Below are 18,344 nucleotides of genomic sequence, written 5' to 3'. Positions count from 1 at the left end.
GTTTCACTGAATGGATTGACTGTGATGGTCACCTTCAGTTCAGAGTTCAGTTCAGCTGGAGCGTAGTCTTTGCTCACTGTTCTCTCTCATATAGCTCCTGCCCTGTCAGTTTTTAAGCAGGCATTTTCTTGCCAGCATCAGGAGGGTTGGGCTTACGCCAGCAATTGGACGTCAGTCTCTCATTACACCACATTTTACATTTGTGTGCATGTGTCCTGTATTTTTCTTTTCTTACAGGAGTGCTCTGGCTGATATGTCAGCAGAAACTAATGGTAGCAGTGATGATGAATAGATGTCAGAAGGAACCTCTTCCTTTTTCCAAAAGAAAAGGACATGGGATGTGGCAGTCAAAGCAGCTGCCCTAGAGAAGCTCTGTAGTCTTTGCATATACCTGATGTAATTAGCGTTCTGCCAGTCTTCCAAGCTCATCTCTGATGATCGACAAGTATTGGGAAGATGTTTTGGCCCAACGTGTTTTGGAGCACTTCTCTCCACCACACCCCGAGAGCTCAATTTGAAAAATTAGAACTGCCTATTGTCCTATTGCATTGCCTCTAATTTCTCCACTAAATTGTTAAAAATAAAATAAACTGTAAATACAATTGCTTGTTTACTTGTTGTTTCTGGTGTTTTTTTCTCTGCTCATAACCCAACAGATTTCTCGAGGCTAGTAGTGCATGTTTTGGAGTGAGACCAAAGAGCAAAACCTACCTGCTGGATTTTATAGGTGTGTCTCCTCTAAATTCCATAGCCTGTCATGAGAAACACAGGCTGAACACTCTCTTCTCAGAAGGGGATCTTTCTTTTGCTTCACGCAGGAAAGAAGGACATCCTCTCCGAGGATGTCATTCATCTGTGGCGGTACTTGCTTGGTACCATTTAGCTTGTGTGATGAGAGGCCCACTAAAAAGCTGGCCATTATACAAGGGGCCTACTTTAGTTAGCTAAACTATCAATGTCTGTCGGGGTCGAGATGGGCAGCGGGCGGGGGGGGGAGTCAATTATCTCTCCCTTGGAGGCTGTCAGGTGGCCCAGAACTGCGGCCTGGATCAGCTCTTGTTGGTTCGGGGAGTCCAACAGAGGATGCAGAGGTGGAATTTGCAGAGTTGAAAACTTCTGTGCCTTCAGATCCTTTTTCACCTTTTGGGGTCGTTCATCTGCAGAGGCCACCAGTGAGGGAGGAAGCAGCAGCCAGGCACCTCTCCACCGTGCCTGGGTCCAGCTCCAGCTGAGAGCCCCCTCCCTCCTGCCACCAACTGTCTCTGCAGAGGCCACCAGTGAGGGAGGAAGCAGCAGCCAGGCACCTCTCCACCGTGCCTGGGTCCAGCTCCAGCTGAGAGCCCCCTCCCTCCTGCTACCAACTGTCTCTGCAGAGGCCACCAGTGAGGGAGGAAGCAGCAGCCAGGCACCTCTCCACCGTGCCTGGGTCCAGCTCCAGCTGAGAGCCCCCTCCCTCCTGCTACTAACTGTCTCTGCAGAGGCCACCAGTGAGGGAGGAAGCAGCAGCCAGGCACCTCTCCACCGTGCCTGGGTCCAGCTCCAGCTCAGAGCTCCCTCCCTCCTGCTGTCAACTGTAACTGCTGAGCTTTGCAACTAAGATTGTAGTGCCTGAATTTGCTTTCCTTTTCCCCCTCCTCCTCCTCCCTCCCAATCCCCTTTCCTTTTGTGTCATGTCTTTTAGATTGTAAGCCTGTGGGCAGGGACTGTCAAGAAATACTTTTGTAAGCCGCTGTGAGAGCCTTTTTTGGCTGAATGGCAGCACAAAAATCCTTAAATAAATAAATTGTTGGAAGCATCCGACCTTGGAGCATCCGTTGCTTCCAACGCTTCTCCACAGGGTAGCTTTTAGTCTGACTGCTCTGTTCTTCCACGTTTGCCTAGAAAAGTCCTGGTAGTGATTCCCAGAGACAAAACAGGCACAAAAAATGGGCGTCGGTTGGAGGGAGCTTGCTGCCGCAATGGACACACTTTCTGAATGGTGGCAATCAGAGATTGTGAAGAAAATTAGGAGAGAAAGACAGTAGAAAAAATGAAGAGTAGAAGGAAGATAATAGAGTAAGAGTTCTTTCCTCAGCAGACAAAACATATTTGTCAAGAGCAGTTCCTCCTTAAGGCAGTATGGTGGTCCAAAGAGAACTGAGGGACCAGGTGCACAGTGGGGAGTGGTGGGAGAGGTTCCTGACAAAACACTCCTCAGCTTTGGTACTTTCCTCCAATCGGAGGCTCCACGCAGGCACAGAGCCCACGTGTGTGAGTGAACCATAGAGGCCACAAAGAATTGTTGAGTCATTCTGAAGGGGGAGAAACGATCACTTTGAATATTGTTAGATGGGACCTGGATCAGGTAAATTCAATTCCGATTTGCTGGAAATTCTAGCTAGGTGGAAAAGAACAGTTGGGCAATTACAGTTAAGGTAAGAGGGTTGACAGGAGGAAAGTCAGAGGGTCTGTGAGAAAGAGGTCTGCTGGTTGGTGTGTGGTGAAAAAGAATTAGGAGAAAGCTGAGGAGAATGTTAATAGCTATTCTCTCTCTGTGAGATAACCTTAGATGGCTGGTGAGGATCAGGAGTAGGTGGGCTGTATTGTCAACTGGCTGCCCTAAGATCTTGCCAGAGGAAGGTTATCCCAGCAGGCAGTAAAACCAAGATAAGCTGTCCAAGCAACTTGTAATACAACAGAAGCTTGCATGTCAGAGGAACACTGTACCCTAGTTATAAGGGTATTTGGCTGGGGTGAGGGTTCAGGAAATTTGGCCTGATGTAAAAGAAGTCCTTAGAGCATGGGTTCTCAACAAGGGGGGGGATTTTATGGTTCTGGGTGGGGGGGGAGTTGGGACCACTATTCAGCAAAGTATGATGTCCTGTAGATTATGTCTTCCTACACGTTATTAAAAATGTCCCAGAAAAGTGTCATGTCGTCTGCAAAAGCCAGGCCTTTGCTCTCTTTTCTCTCCCTCCCAATCTTAGAAGTTTCAGGCTTCCCATTTAAAGGGGCAACGCAAAGCATGGGAGCTGAGCATGTAAAAGGGACCATGCTTTGCGTTGTCCCTTTAAATGGGACTAATACAGAAAAAAATAAAAGATTTTCAATATTCTATGCATATTATTTGGAATGCGCCTTTTGAGTTAGACTATCTTGGGAAGGGGGGAATTATATTCTGAACAATGGTGAAAGGGAGAATGGAGCAAAAAAGGTTGAGAACCACTGCCTTAGAGGCTTCTAACAGCAACAATGTTTCTTGAACCAAACAATTGTCACTAAGGAGTGTTTTGAAACCCCCAAATTAAATATTAGTATCCCTTATGTACAAAATATCCCTTTAATAAATTACTTGTTTTAATTGTTCAGTTTGTCTTTAATGTTGGTACCCATCTCATGCCTAAGCTTCTTATACCAACTATAAGGAGGTTTTCAAGTATTCTAACCTAATTGGTGGCAGCGGGAAAGGGTCAGTTTGTGGAACTCCGAGTTAATAGTGGCAGATATTTCCTTGGACCCAGAAAAATAAACTTTTGCTATAAATAAGAAATCCCATAAGTGGGACTGCCCAGTGAAGGAGCAATTTACTTAGATGAAATCCCCCATAGAGCAACAAGAACCTTTTCAGTTGCAACATCCCAACTACAAACTCCCACCCCTCTTATGTTTAAGATGCATTGCTAAAACTATTTTATTTCATCATTTAGTCTGTCCTGAAATTCTTCTCTTCTGCTGTTTGTTTGTTTACTATGCTGGCGCATATTCATGGTTTGCTGGTCTTGTTTATACTTAAATAATAAACAACAGCAGTAAAATGTAAGCTGTTTGGGGGGCCTCATAAGGGCTGAAAGCCAGAGTATATAAATGTTTTTAAAATAAATGGCATGAGTGAGCCTGAAGAAGATTCTCCCCAACTCCTATCAGATCTCCCTCAGGAGTCAGTTTCGAATGAGGGTTTGCAGCCCTGAGAAGGAACTCTCTGGCAAAGTCCAGCCCTACCCTTAAAAGAAATTCTTCACAGCCATCCCTCTGGCTTCTGAGATTTCAGCAAGGATTGTTCAAGCACCTCTTCACACATAAGAGATAGACATTTGTTTTATTTTTAATATGAACTTTATGATTTTCTGGAAACTAAACTCTGCCAGAATGGACCAACACAGCTGATAACAGCAATTACTATTAGGTCTTCTTCTAACATCTTTATAGTTTATCTGAATAGAAGGCAAAAGCAAACCTTGTTTTTTTAAAACATCATTTATTTAATTGCACCAAGTGGCAAATCAGTAATAGAGGTTATAAACATTATTTTGGTTGGCTCACAAGCCTAATCAATAATACCTGGAAACATAAATTTTGTTATGTGAATTGCAAAAAAACAAAACAAAAACCATTCCAGACATGATAAATGGCTGAAAAAAGGGTGACACAAATGCAACAGAAGGTAAGCTTTAGAAGAGTACTAGAAGATAGAACCCCACTTCTTACCCAGTGACAACCAAGACTGGTGTGGTTTGGAAATGCTTCAGAACTAGCCTCCAATTTCCTTCCTAGCACCGCCACAAACCTTACACTTCATCTGACTAGTTCTGAAGATTCAGTCGTCTTGCATAGCTGACCTACATCAGTCCACCTGAGTTGTTCCCAAGCCCACAGCACTGGCATAGGCAGTGAGAATATCCACCACTTGCTTTGTCTCTAGGGTCATCCGCGCTTCATTCAGCCAGTCCTGTGCCACCCTCCTAGATTCTCCTTTCAGCTGATTGACAAATTTAGCTGCCAGCTCCAGGTCTCCACGCTCAATACAATAAGATGCATAAGAGAGCAACTTAAATGTGTCCAGGTCTTCAGGGCCAAGTTCAGAAGGTGGCTTCAGCTGCTGAGGGTGAATCACAAGAAGGGACTGCAGATAAGACAGGAAGTACTGATACAAGCTGTTTCTTGTTTCATCTATCAATGCCACCCTCTTAGCTAGTTTTTGGACCGTGTGGAACCGCGCCCTCAGGGCCTCTTCTGTGTACACTCCGCGACTGAGCGATTCTGGGGGAAGTGCAGCCGTTAAGGCCTGGGTGAATGCATTGTCAGAACAGCTGGCTTGGACAGCATCCACTGCACCCTCCAGAGGCTCCGTGGGGCTATCCCCAGAAGCAGTTTTCATGCTTTGCTTTAGAGCTTCAACAGAAAGCCACAACTGGTGGGCCTTCCTGGCTTCTTCCTCAGCAACTGCGTGGCCTGCAACACAAAATCCCATAAAGTTTACTAGGACAACAGTAACCTTAAAACAGAATACTTAAAAATGTGAAGGATTTAAATAGTCATTTTTTAGACTGCTCAACACACTTCATATACATTATCTTATGAATCCTAACAGCAGCCCTGTTATACGGTAGGGTAATATATTAACATTCCCAGATTATAATGAACAGCTTAGATAGAATGATGGCTTAACTGCTGTAGAAGCAGAAAGATACACTGAGGAACATAGGAAATTGTCTTTTGCTGAGTCAGAGCTTTAGCTTAGCTCAGTACTGTCCACAGTAGGCTTTCAGAGAGGGTTTTCCCCCAACCCTACCTGGAGATGCCAGGGGTTGGACTTGGAATCTTTTGCGCACACAAAGTAGGTGTTCTACTACTAAGCTACGGCCCTTCCCCTAAGACACTTCGCACAAAACAAAAGCTACTAGAATAGACTAAACAAGTTGATTTTCATACTATTTTTGCAGCCAAGCTCAAAGAGCTGAGAAATTAATGGTCTCTCCTGTGGACTCCTATGCAAAATAGATTGTATCTGACAGTCTACAATACTAAGCAAAGCATCTATGGAGATCTCCCTTTTACTCAAACTTGGGTACGGCTGTCATCTCTGGAGAAGTACTCCCTCCCCACCACCTTCTGTCAGGGCTGGAGGAGAAACCTTTTAAGAATGCAGACTTTACCTGGATGATTAATAAGGAGAGAGTTGAAAATACTATCCTCTTCTGAGAATAAGGAAGAGGGGAAGGCTAAGTGGTGCTTCTGCCATGACGGAAGGAAAGAAATCTGCCTCAGCTCCTACTGATTTGGCATGGCAAGCTGCAGGCCAACCCAGAGGGTAGTCTGAGGCCTTCTCAAAAGCACCACAAGCAGTGAAAAAGCCACAGCTCAAAGCCCTTTTAGACCCTCTCTGACATACAAAGAGTAGATTACAATGTTGGTACTGATGGGCAGTCTGCTCTGGTTGGAAGCAGAGATCATAATTTGCTCCCATGATCTGTAGCAATTCCCAGTTGCCTGCACTCAGTGACATCCTGCGTAGGAGGGCCAGTTGCTGGATCACTTCTCCATTTCCAACCCAAGCACAGTGCGATCAAGGAGGGACCTGCACTCACAGAACTAGACTGCTGGAGCATCTGGCTCAGCAGAAGGAAATAGCCATCCAGGTCTCAAGTTTTTCATACTCACTTTCAACTGCCTGCTCAATTCCCCTCAGCCTGGCATAGGCTGTGTTGATGTCCAGAGTAAAGTTGTCAAGCTGTTCCTGAGTAAGGCGTTTATATTGCATTTCTTGATCACTGAGTTTTTCTGACAAATTCTGAAACCCAAAACTGTCTGTTACTAAAATATCAGAATAAACTTTCATTAAAGCCCTGTTTGAGCATAAAGCCTCTGCATGTTCTGAGAATATTTATCTCTGCAAGAGTCACTTCTGGGGACGCGTGGAAAGAGGAGTGGGGCTGTGCACACTAGTCCTGATCCCAACATCCCCAAAGCTACAGCCTTAAAGTCCTTTGTATGTTGAGCGGAAGGGCTGGAAGGGGCCTGCAGTGTCGGGGTTCCCAATCGTGTGGAGGATTTTAAGCACATTCAGCCAGTCACAACAATTTCCCTTTCAACGACTACCTAAACAAGACTGAACACAAAGCAAAGAATATCTTGACACATTTCATTCCTAGCAGTCCTATTTAGGATATATAGGTATATATCAGTAAGCACATTTGGAATTCAATCATGTGCCTGCTGAAGTCAATGCAAATAAATCCACAAAAGAATGCACAATCCTAAGCACACCTACACACTAATAAGTACAACTTGAGATCAGTCCTATTTACTTATGCATAATCATAGTTAGGACTGAGCTTTAAGAAGGGACATCTTTGAGATTATCCAATGATGCAAAATGCTGCACTTAAAATCACACAATAACAATACAAGCTTCCACCTGGTCAAACTGCAGCTTGAGTTCCTGCTCTTGGATCCTGAGAACATCTCTTAAGTGATCAGAATGCGCTGCAGCCTGCCGGCGGAGTTGGGTCCTCATTTCACTCTCCATCACTGCCTGGGCTTCTTCAACCTGTCAAAATGTCACTGGTATTCACTTAATTTATCTTACATGAACAGACAGTCCTCTACCCAGTGGTTCTGGTGTGCAACTTTACCTAAGAGATAGGGCCTATCCCCAATTACACAGGAAACAGTGCTCAATCATATAAGCTAACTGATCACTGAAGTTGTCAACACACTGACTGCATTTCCTACCTTGATTTATTGACCTATGTAGTAAGAGCGAAGAGTGCTTTGAAAGCAAAATAAACAGACTTAAAATCATAGAATAGAATAACAGAATTGGAAGGGACCTACAAGGCCATCGAGTCCAAGCCCCTGCTCAATGCAGGAATCCATCCTAAAGCATCCCTGACAGATGGCTGTCCAGCTGCCTCTTGAAGGCCTCTAGTGTGGGAGAGCCCACAACCTTCCTAGGTAACTGGTTCCACTGTCGCACTGCTCTAACAGTCAGGAAGTTTTCCCTGATGTCCAGCCGGAATCTGGCTTCCTTTAACTTGAGCCTGTTATTCCGTGTCCTGCACTCTGGGAAGATCGAGAAGAGATCGTAGCCCTCCTCTGTGACAACCTTTTAAGTATTTGAAGAGTGCTCTCATGTCTCCCCTCAATCTTCTCTTCTCCAGGCTAAACAGGCCCAGTTCTTTCAGTCTCTCCTCATAGGGCTTTGTTTCCAGACCCCTGATCTTCCTGGTTGCCCCCCTCTGAATATGCTCCAGCTTGTCTGCATCCTTCTTGAATTGTGGAACCCAGAACTGGATGAAATGAATAGTTTGAATTCTAATTAAACTGTAACAAAATCTCAGCAAGACTTGATTAAAAGTATCCTAAAGGCACAAGATGCCAATAATTACATGTGAGAAATCTGACTATTGGCTATTATTGTTAAGACTCGGTCACTTTGACATTAGTGGCCTTCAATTAAAGAAAGGTAGAACTCCATTTTGAGAATCAACATTTCCATTGTTTAATCCTGTCTGCCAGACAGTAGATGTTATTTGTGACTTACCCAGCTTTAATTGGTCCAGGGGCCTGGAAGCCTTTTAACGCCTTTTAGCTTTAAAAAGAGGCTGGACTAACAGCTATTCATATATGAAATTCCCCATAATGCCCACATTAGAATTTCTTGGTTGGAACACTTTATTTTGGGGGCAGCCTAGAACCCACAGAAGATAAGCGAAAGACTTATTCTAAGACTCTGTATCCATGACTGCTTAACTTCCTGATAAAATTAAAAATAGTCCTTGCGAAGAGATTGAGCTGCTGGATGGTATGGACTGGATGTTTTACCTCCATGCAATTGCACTGGGAAATTTAAATGCAGTACAAACAGAAGGGTGTAATGAGCATTTTGTGTTTCCTTTCTTTACAATAAAGTACATTTGCCTAATTTCTTTACAAGAGCTTTTTTCAGGATTTTAATGGCACACATTAGTGACTACATTCAATAGAAGTTTTTAGACTGTGCAAGGTCTGGATGGTTAAAGGACACACAGAGTTTGCCCTTGACCCATGCAATCTAGTAGCATTGTAGCCCAACACTTCAGTACTTCTTGTTGATAAATGCATTTTCATTCCCTTCAGTTATGGAGAACATTTTGAAATTATAGAAGTGAAATTCCCAGCAAAAAATATAGTACGTCAATGCCGCAAAACATAGTTTTATTGCTGCCAGAAAATATCAGTGAAACAGAGGCATAAAGGACCCCAGTGACAAGAGACCTAGCCTTGCTATGTAAACCATTCAGTCTTTTCTTTATTCTCTGACTTGTCTTATGCTCAATTTTCTGCACATGCAACGGGATTTCCAACCACACACATCCAATCTGATTAGTCACAGATATACTGGCTTATTCAGCTTCTGTGCATCTGCATGTGAAAGAAGGGCCAGTCACTGTAGTGAGCAGTGAAAAGGTTCTGTGTGGCTACAGCTTTCCTGTGCCTGCCCCTGTCTCAGCTCCAAGGCAGAGGAGTTGATTTTAACCTCTTCCCATCTCCTTGCTCTAGCCGGCCAAGCAAAGGGGTCCTGCCTTGGCAGGCAGGCTCAGCAGCTAGCTTCTTCGACCCTTGCAAGCAGTACAGGTCTCATCTGTTAGGGAGTTGCCTCTCCATCACCATGGGAATGGAGCTGTACCTTCCTTCTGGTGTTTCCATATCACAGTGTCTGCCCAATATCTGGATTGCCAAATGGCTACAGCCAACTCCACCAATTTATCAGCCCAACTTGTTAATTTGGCCATGTCCGCTGGTAGCTGGACCATGCGTCCAGGGTGGATTCCCAGACCTTACAAACAGAATAATTAAAAGCATATGCTGAAGACCATGTGAGAACCAGATCCTCAGTGTCCAAAGTTCTACTGAAATCTGGTCATATTATTAAGCAGACTTAACACTGAACACAGGCAATCTTCATATACACACACACCATCAAAAGACATTGTGCATGCACACACAGACTAATCAACAGAACAGCAGAAAATTAAAAAGTGCAACAGTTACCTTCTTCTCCTGTTCAATTTGGATTTCGTTCTTATGATGTTCTAGTGCCTTTGCCACAGCTGATTCAAAAGCTTTTTTGTCTTCCAGTTTCTGCTTTTCTAGAGCTGTATCAATGTGTTGCTGTTCTCGAACTCTCAGCTCCACCAGCTCTTTATTGAGTTGATCTATACGTCGATGAGCGTGAGCAATGAGAGAGTTCAAGTCATCCGCTGTGAGTCGTCCAGCTAAAGAGAACAGATTGTTAGATACAAATTGAACTGCACAAAGATCATCATATCTTCATAGCATAAGTAGAGACTTTACAATACTTTATGCTTACTTGACTGGCCAAATATAGTTGCACATTCCTCAGCATTAAGAATACATCAAAGTTATCAAGTAATGTACTTATCCAAAAAAGGGCTGCTAGGTCCAAAGCCCAATAGGGCTCTGTATATTATTAAAACAGCACAGGGAAATGTTGATCAGATGAAACTTCTCTCAACCAATCACATCATCCTGCTCATAACATTCAGGATACCTTTCAGGACCTAAACCTAGCAAGGTTAAAACAAAAGAAAAGAACCACACCTATTGACTCAAGTCAACACAGCAAAACACCATATATGTATTTTCTAACATGGAGCTTATCTCCATGTTAGGAAAAACTCAACACAGGCAGTGACTTTTGGGGAGGAAGGGGCAAAATGGCAACTTTTTTTTCAAGGCCAACAGAGCCTTCTGATCTAGGTTAGGACTTTAAACAATGTTAAACGTCATTTGCTTGTAAGAATTTTTTTTTTCATTTCTCAATGATTCCAAGAAACACAGGGATAGCAGGAGCCTAAAACCATATTGTAGACTAAGTTTTTGTTTGTGTACTAAAGACCTAAGCGAACATATTCATATTAAAATTGTTAAGTCCTTACATGATACAGCTTCTAGATTACTTCACCCTATGAAGCTCTCTCTCACTTTGACCACAGCTACATGAGACTTTGCTTTGAGAACCCAGAGCCACAAGAGGTATATACTTATTTATGTATTTCAATACAGCCTACAATCAAGGGATTCGATTACCAGGGGTTGAAAGTCAAAGAACATTTGGTGAGTTAACCACTTTGCAAATCTGTATGAAAATAGTGTGTACATTAGTGAAATACAAGATTGACACTCACTTTCCTTCCACCCTACTCTCCAACCAGAGTTTGGTGAGATTCTAATCAACGGCCTTATTGGTCAATTCGCTTAGTCTGTAGAAGGCTTCGTTGTAAATAGAAATAGAGCTTTTGAGAGTAAGTGTTTTAACTGGTGCATCTTGTACTGCAGTGTTTTTTCTCAAAAGGAATAAAGGCAGGTAAGGGGCATGATTCCAAAGCATGACAATTTCTGGTGTTCAATCTTATTCATGGCATCTATAAAATACTCATCTGCAAACAGCTCAAGAAAATGCTCTTATTAATGTCAGAACACTTTCTCTCATATTATGGTTGTTATTTATGTTCACAGCAATACCATTAGCAAAACAGATCATTTTCTGTTTAGTAGCATACCAAACCAAAAAGCATTATTAATTTTAGAAGTAAAAAGAAGAACAATCAAAATTGCAAAGCAACTTGATATAAGGCATTTGCCATCATAATCCTAAGAAATGCACAAGAGACCCATCACATCTACAGAAAGCAGAAATGTGGAAAGAACTCACCTAAATCACTTATTTCTGCAAGAGGAAACGAACGTTTGAAAAAATTAAAGGCTGTCCACAGAAGCAGATCAATGAGCTGTTAAAAGCATGCAGGAGTGCAAAAGCATAGATACAAGCAGACAACATGAACAAAGTATATTTGAGAGTGAAGCATTAAATGGTTCATTTCAGAAACCCATGTGGGTCACACTGAAGTAACACCTGGTTAGAGATGTACAAAGAACTACACTCAAGTTATAGCCATCGTTCAAGAGAGGGCTCCAACCACCTGGCTTTCCCCCCTAAAAGAGTGTTCATCTCCCCTTTCTTAAACAGAGCCCTCTCCTGAATTAAAAAAAGCAGCTTCAGAATTTGGTGCAAGAGGTTTTGGTGTTTTTTTAAAAAGGCAAACAGTACTAGTGTGTACGTGCTAATATTCCCCTTAAAGGAAAAAAAAGTCTCCCCAAGAGTATCTCCAACTCAGAAAAATGTGGATGCAGGCATATACATTCTTCTAATTATACATATTCATTTGATATTTCTATCCCATCTTTCTATAAAATCATACAAACAGTACACAAAGCAGCAAACATAACCCCTCAGAACTAAATCATTTTTATCTGCAAGCTAACACTCACACAGCAATGTTTTATTTATTTACTTATTTGGAAAATTTATATTAAAACAGAAAGACAAGATATAAAACACCCGAGGCAGTTTACAAATATAATCTAACATAATTCAGTCAAACAAAACAACCTGAAAGACAACTAAGACAGTAGATAAAAACTTTCAGAAATTGTAGGGAGAAAAAGGAATAGCCAACTCAAAAGGTCAAATGCCTGTCAGAATAAAAAGGCAAACCACCAGGCCGGAGGGCCTGCTTTGCCCTCCCTGAAAAGGGAGTTCCACTCCTGTGTCCCAACTGGTGGCTGCCTCCGATGTCGCAATATGGAGAAGAGCCTCTCCATCTATGTTCTAAATAGAAATAATTCAACCAAATATTTTGCACATTTTTCAGAATCGAAACTCTTTTTTAAAACAACTCTTAATTATTTTTATTTGAAAATGGGAGTTAATTTTTTGAAGTGAAGCTGCTACCTCAGCACATTATTTGATCACTTTGATCTTTAGGCATGAATTTATATATCTGAAAGGAAAGTAGGGATTTACCTCATTGCTTCCTGAAAATGACAAGGAAGCAGTAGCTAACAAAGGTAACCTGGCTCTTGAATTCTATCCTCAGGATCAAAGAGGAAGAAAACAACTCTGCTGCATGCAGGGGATTAAACTGGGTTTCTGAGGGAAAGGGTGGTCCCTCATCTGTTACAGAAGATTACTGGAATGCAACTGCCTCCTACTGGCTGAACTGACAAGCTACCCATTGTCAGAGGAGTAATGCCTACAGTGAGGGGAAAGAGAAGAATTAAAATCAGGTATTCACAGATCCTGACTGGCTTTGGAAGCTAATCAGCTGTAAGGACCAAACCCACTATGCTACTGAACAATATTATATGCACTTTCAAAACATATTAGTTTCAATGACTGAATGATGCAACATCTCAGATTTTATCTAGGTGGGGGAAAAACCATGAAATTAATTTTTAAAGCTCTTAGAGAGCAATCCTATGCGCCCTAGACAGTGTCTGGGGGACATTGGATATTTCAGTTTCCTGGCTCCAACCTCAGAGACAGGAAACCACACTCCCCAGCTGGCTGCTGCTTATGAGCTCACAAACTCACAAGAGGTATAAGGTGGCATTTTCTGGGGGCAGGGAAGAGACTGGGGATGTGGGTATCCCTAGCTGTTCCCAACCTCTTCCTTCCCCCTTCCTAAAGCCTCTGCCGGATTGGAAAAAGTGCCTGTCTAGCCAAAATGCAGAGCTTTGCATTTGATACTTCTAAGCCTATGAGTTCAGAGGCTTACGTGTACCCAGGGTGCATCCCATAGAATTGCACCCTTAATTGTGATCTTTATGGCTTTTTACTTTTTTCCTTTCTAAGTTTTAAGTCTAATCCACCTTCTGGACATTTTTATATATAATTTATTAAAAACTCAAGCACTTATGTTTTCTGGTCCACAACCAAAATTGTGTGGAAAGGATGGATTTTGGCCAATATTTTGCTTATTGTAGTTCCCTCTACAAGAAGTTTTGTTACAAAAATGAAGGACTAATGACAATTTTTTCAAGCATCAAGAGTCCTCTGGCACCTTTAAAGCAGAAGGTGTGCAACTGCAGGAGGTGTGCAACTCCAGGCGGCATTTTCACCCTCAGGCTCTCGTGACACCATTAAAAATGGGTGTCCATAGCAGCTACAGAGCACCAAAAGGGTCAAAACTACCTTGTTTGTAAGATAACATTGACTCTTTCAGCACTCAGTAGTTTTATGGACACCTTTTTCTTCTTTCAAAAATTTTTTTAAAACACAGTTGGGAAGTAGCTGGGGCCCACTGTTACCTTAAGACTAACACCTTTTTTCTGCCCATCTTCCTGCATCACACCTTTAGAACATGCTAACTACCCAAACATTTTTAAAACCTTCCTGATCCTCATTCTTTGGTATCTCATTTACTTGAATCTGAGAGGAAGCAAAGGGCAGGAGCCTTCTGTGGCATCCTGACTCAAATGCACACTTTTATTAAGTATCTACTTTGGTTATTGTTACTGAAGGATTTCCTGCTATTGCTGCTTTAGTGAATGTTAATTGACTTGTTTAAATGAAGTTGTAATATTTATTATAGTTGATGATCTCATTTGTTGTTAGCATTTTTACATTGCCTAGAGCACTTCTGTAAAGAAGGGCAGCTTATAACTCACAAGCAATATATTCAACAACAGCAGCTGATTGGCCCAATCGTTATCAATTTTATTGTAAAATGGAAGAGGACAGGTTTATGCTTTGTTCTGTACAAGGTTGTTCGGAGTGCAAAAGCCAAGGCCTTTGAGAGGGGCTCTAAGTCAATGACAGAGGTTATGCTATGCATCTAGGTGATATCAGATTTAATCAATGGTGTTTCTACTTCAAAGGATATGAAGTAGCAGACCGGGGAACACCTCTTTCTCAGTCCTTGTAGAGCTGCTACCTGTGAAGTAGACAGTATAGGGGAAGAAGGACCACCTAACTTAGTATGAACACAGCTCTTAATAGAACTGTAGGCAAATGAGTATTCTTATATAATCTTGGATCACCAATTGATGAAGTAGCTAATTTGCTTTCCTCTGTAATTTGGTGTTCATACTGGAACAGCAAGATTCTTATGGTTTATCAAACTGAAAGTACATTTTACTCAGGTCTTCAAAATTAAGAGTCTTTTTAGTTTGAAGGTAAATTTTTGATTAATAGTAGCTTATTCAAGCTACCAAAATCATCTCAGGCCAAAAAGGTAAGTACAAGCAGTAGACAAAGCCAGTACCCCAAGATTAAATAGCCATAGAATTCAGTCACTATCATTTAGAAAAGAGATTTTTAAAAGGAGGGGAACAGTCAGTGCAAGCTTATTTACTACTATAAAAAGTAGGATACCAGCAGAGATTACTTGTCAGGACCACAACTAAATGTTAACTTTAAGATAACCATCTTACTTACTTAGCCCCTTCCAACCAGGCTGAAGTTCTGGAGTAACACTATCCAGCTCTCTCTGAAATTCTTCTCTTGCTTTAGCTACAAGCTCATGGTACTGAGTTACTATTTTAGCCTCTGACTGAGCTGCTTGCACCTACACAAAAAACAAAAGGATTAAAGTCTCAAAGCAGGTATTAAATCGTAAGTTTAGAAATGACATACAGCAACTGATATCAGGCATCACACAAGTATCTAAGGGCAAAACATTGAAGCAAAGATTCAAAATGAAATATTCATCGAACTTCTCTTGCCCCCTCTTTCTTAGATAGGGGAGCTCCTTTCTGCATTACCCACCCAACCAGAAATTAGGGTAGAGGTCCAGTGGTACAAACAGGCCAATACGTAAACATTGTCAAAGCAGGAAAGGCAGTTCGAAGTACTTTGGTGGAATTAATTCTTTTAAATGTCTTCAGTTCAGAGCAGAAACAGAACATCTGATATTGTTCCCAAAGTGGGCGGTACCACCCTCTTGGGGGCGGGTAGGATTGCATAGGGGGACGCTAAGAGGCAAGGGAGCGGCAGGGGGGCACTCGAGGTGGTCTTTTCTGAGAAGCACCTCTCCAGAAGGTCTTAAAACCCAGGGACATTTTAATGGGAGAAGGTAGTTTGGTCCCAAGCCATATAGGGAAGAATCCACACATGCATTAATACCATTTAAGAAGAGTCCTTTTAACGGTGAATTGAAATGTTTCAAAAGCACCAAAACGCTAATGAAGAGACATACCCTGCTTGGTGTGCCCCGCCACGCTGGCCATGCTCTCTTTTCCCTCCCTCCCTCGGCAAGCCTGCGGCGGGTGCTTCCCATTTAAAGGGGCCAATTGAACTACAAAATGACATTGAGCTGAAGCCAAAGTTTAAGAAATCGTACCAGGAGTTTTGGTTACAGAAGGAAATTTCTGATCGCTATCCTGCACTATGGAGAGTGGTTCAGAAGCTCCTGGTTGCATTTCCAACATCATATTTGGTGGAATGTGGTTTTAGTGTGGTCTGCCTACTTCTCTCCAAGCAAAGAAATCGACTCCAGATTACTAAACATGGTGATTTAAGACTCATGTTAAATGACTTTAAACCAGACATTGGGAAACTGGTATCACTTCATCAAACCTACCCATCACATTAAAAATTTACAGAATAGTGAGGTACTCTACCCTAGTTACTAAATGTGATATCTAATATTCTTGCTAAATGACTATCAGACTTTGAAAAGATGTTATCACTGGATCAAGTTCATCAATTATGTTTAATTGAATGAACTAAAAAATGTAACTGGATTTTGAATAAATATTCAATTGTTACTCTTTTGAATTTTATTGTTATTATCTTCCTTAGTGGGTCGTTGAAAACCGCTATTCTGAATAATTATTTTTATAGGGTAGGGTAGGGGGCACTAGGCATGAGTTTGTGGAACCAAGGAGGCAGTTACCTGAAAAAGTTTGGGAACCACTGGTCTAAATTGAAAGGCCTAAACTAGGGCAGCTGCATTAATGCTGTAAATAAAAGAGCAGAGGAGTCACATTTCAACAGAAAACCTATACTGAGACAGATAACAGCACCCCATTCATGCATCACACAAACTCTCTCCCCCTAACAACCCCAAACGTTTCTCTCCAGCTGGTCCCTGGCCTCCCCAGCCCTTCCAGCTGACTTCTCACTACCCTCCCCAGTCCCACATTGGCTTTCCTTGCCCCATATCGGCTTCTTGCTACCCTCTGTAACCAACTGTGGCTCTCCTAATACCCACTCCCAGGTTCCTGCCACCCACCTAAACACTCCCTGCTTGCTTTCCTAGTACCTCTTCCAGCTTCTTGCTACCCCCCACCCCCACAAACCCCTGCTGGGTATCTTAGTCCCTCCCCTCAGCTTACCAGGCAACGACAGCCCCCTTTTCCCTTTCTTTTTCCCTTTGCTGGATGGGCTGACCATCTGCCACACAGAGTACATGTGAAGAGGTTTCCCTCCCTACCCAAGGAAGGAGCAGGAATGCTAATGTAGGTAAAGCACTATGAAGTTCTGAAGTTCTGAGATAGCTTAGCTACAGTTATCCATGCTCTGATAACCTCTCGTTTGGATTACTGCAATGCGTTATATGTGGGGCTGCCTTTGAAAACGGTCCGGAAACTTCAACTGGTGCAAAACAGGGAAGCACGCTTACTAACAGGGACTGGCCGACGACACCACATTACGCTAGTCCTTTTCCAGCTTCATTGGCTGCCAGTCCAGGTCCGGGCCCGATTCAAAGTGCTGGTATTAACATTTAAAGCCCTAAACGGCTTGGGGCCAGGTTATCTGAAGGAACGCCTCCTCCCATATGTACCTGCCCGGACCCTAAGGTCATCCTCAGGGGTCCTTCTCCGTGAGCCCCTGCCAAAGGAAGTGAGGCAGGTGGCTACCAGGAGGAGGGCCTTCTCTGCTGTGGCACCCCGGCTGTGGAATGAGCTCCCTAAGGAGGTTCGCTTGGCACCTACATTATATTCTTTTAGACGCCAGGTGAAGACCTGTTTATTCTCCCAACATTTTAACAATCTATAAATTTTAAATAACATGGTTTTAAATTTGTAATTTTGCATTGCTGCTGTTTTTATCTGGTTGAGCTTTTATATTGTATTTTATATTATGGTTTTATACTGTTGTTTTATACTTTGAATAGTTTTAATTTTTGTGAACCGCCCAGAGAGCTCCGGCTATTGGGCGGTATAGAAATGTAATAAATAAAATAAAATAAAATAAAATAAGATAAAAATTTTCTGCAGAGATGCAGAAGCCCATTGTGTGACTGGAAATCACTCAAAGAACACCACTTACAGGTAAGCAAACTACTCTTCTTGCCTTTATGTAAACAAATACCATTCAGCAGGTCCCAGCTCCCTGTCCTCAGTTCTCATTGTCTAATGTTTTGTGTATTCCTTTCAAGGAGGATCCCCACACAATCCTCAATTAAATATACACGAAAACAGTTCTAAGGGTATTTTAAAAACATATACAAGGGGCATTATCTGGACAGGGTTATTATCTGGGTTATCTGGACAGGGATAACCTAGTTTCAGTTGTCCATACTCTGGTAACTTCCAAATTAGATTACTGCAATGCCATCTACATGGGGCAGCCTTTGAAGACGGTCCCGGAAGCTGCAGCTTGTGCAAAATGCGGCGGCCAGATTGATAGTTGGAACAGGGAGGTTTGAGCATATAACACCGATTCTGGCCCGCTTGTATTGGCTGCCTATATGTTTCCAAGCCCAGTTCAAGGTGCTGGTCTTAACCTATAA

General features: G+C 42.4%; 1 protein-coding gene across 5 annotated transcripts in view; it reads right to left on the bottom strand.

The window, feature by feature from the left end:
• Window positions 1–4,223: 4,223 nt before the first annotated feature.
• IMMT (inner membrane mitochondrial protein) overlaps window positions 4,224–18,344 on the bottom strand; it is a 35,255-nt gene continuing 21,134 nt past the window's right edge. For 3 of the 5 annotated variants that reach the window (XM_063131871.1, XM_063131880.1, XM_063131897.1), the window contains 6 exons: window positions 15,044–15,173; window positions 11,477–11,491; window positions 9,793–10,016; window positions 7,175–7,306; window positions 6,418–6,547; window positions 4,224–5,208 (listed from right to left, as the gene is read on the bottom strand). In XM_063131871.1, coding sequence (XP_062987941.1) covers window positions 4,601–5,208; window positions 6,418–6,547; window positions 7,175–7,306; window positions 9,793–10,016; window positions 11,477–11,491; window positions 15,044–15,173 — 1,239 coding nt within the window. In that variant the 3' untranslated portion in view covers window positions 4,224–4,600. The remainder of the gene's footprint in view (window positions 5,209–6,417; window positions 6,548–7,174; window positions 7,307–9,792; window positions 10,017–11,476; window positions 11,492–15,043; window positions 15,174–18,344) is intronic. The other 2 variants (XM_063131888.1, XM_063131905.1) reach the window with 1 other exon arrangement.

The sequence above is a fragment of the Elgaria multicarinata genome, chromosome 1 (assembly GCF_023053635.1).
Source record: "Elgaria multicarinata webbii isolate HBS135686 ecotype San Diego chromosome 1, rElgMul1.1.pri, whole genome shotgun sequence".
NCBI lineage: Eukaryota > Metazoa > Chordata > Lepidosauria > Squamata > Anguidae > Elgaria > Elgaria multicarinata.
This window is presented reverse-complemented; position numbering and strand designations above follow the sequence as displayed.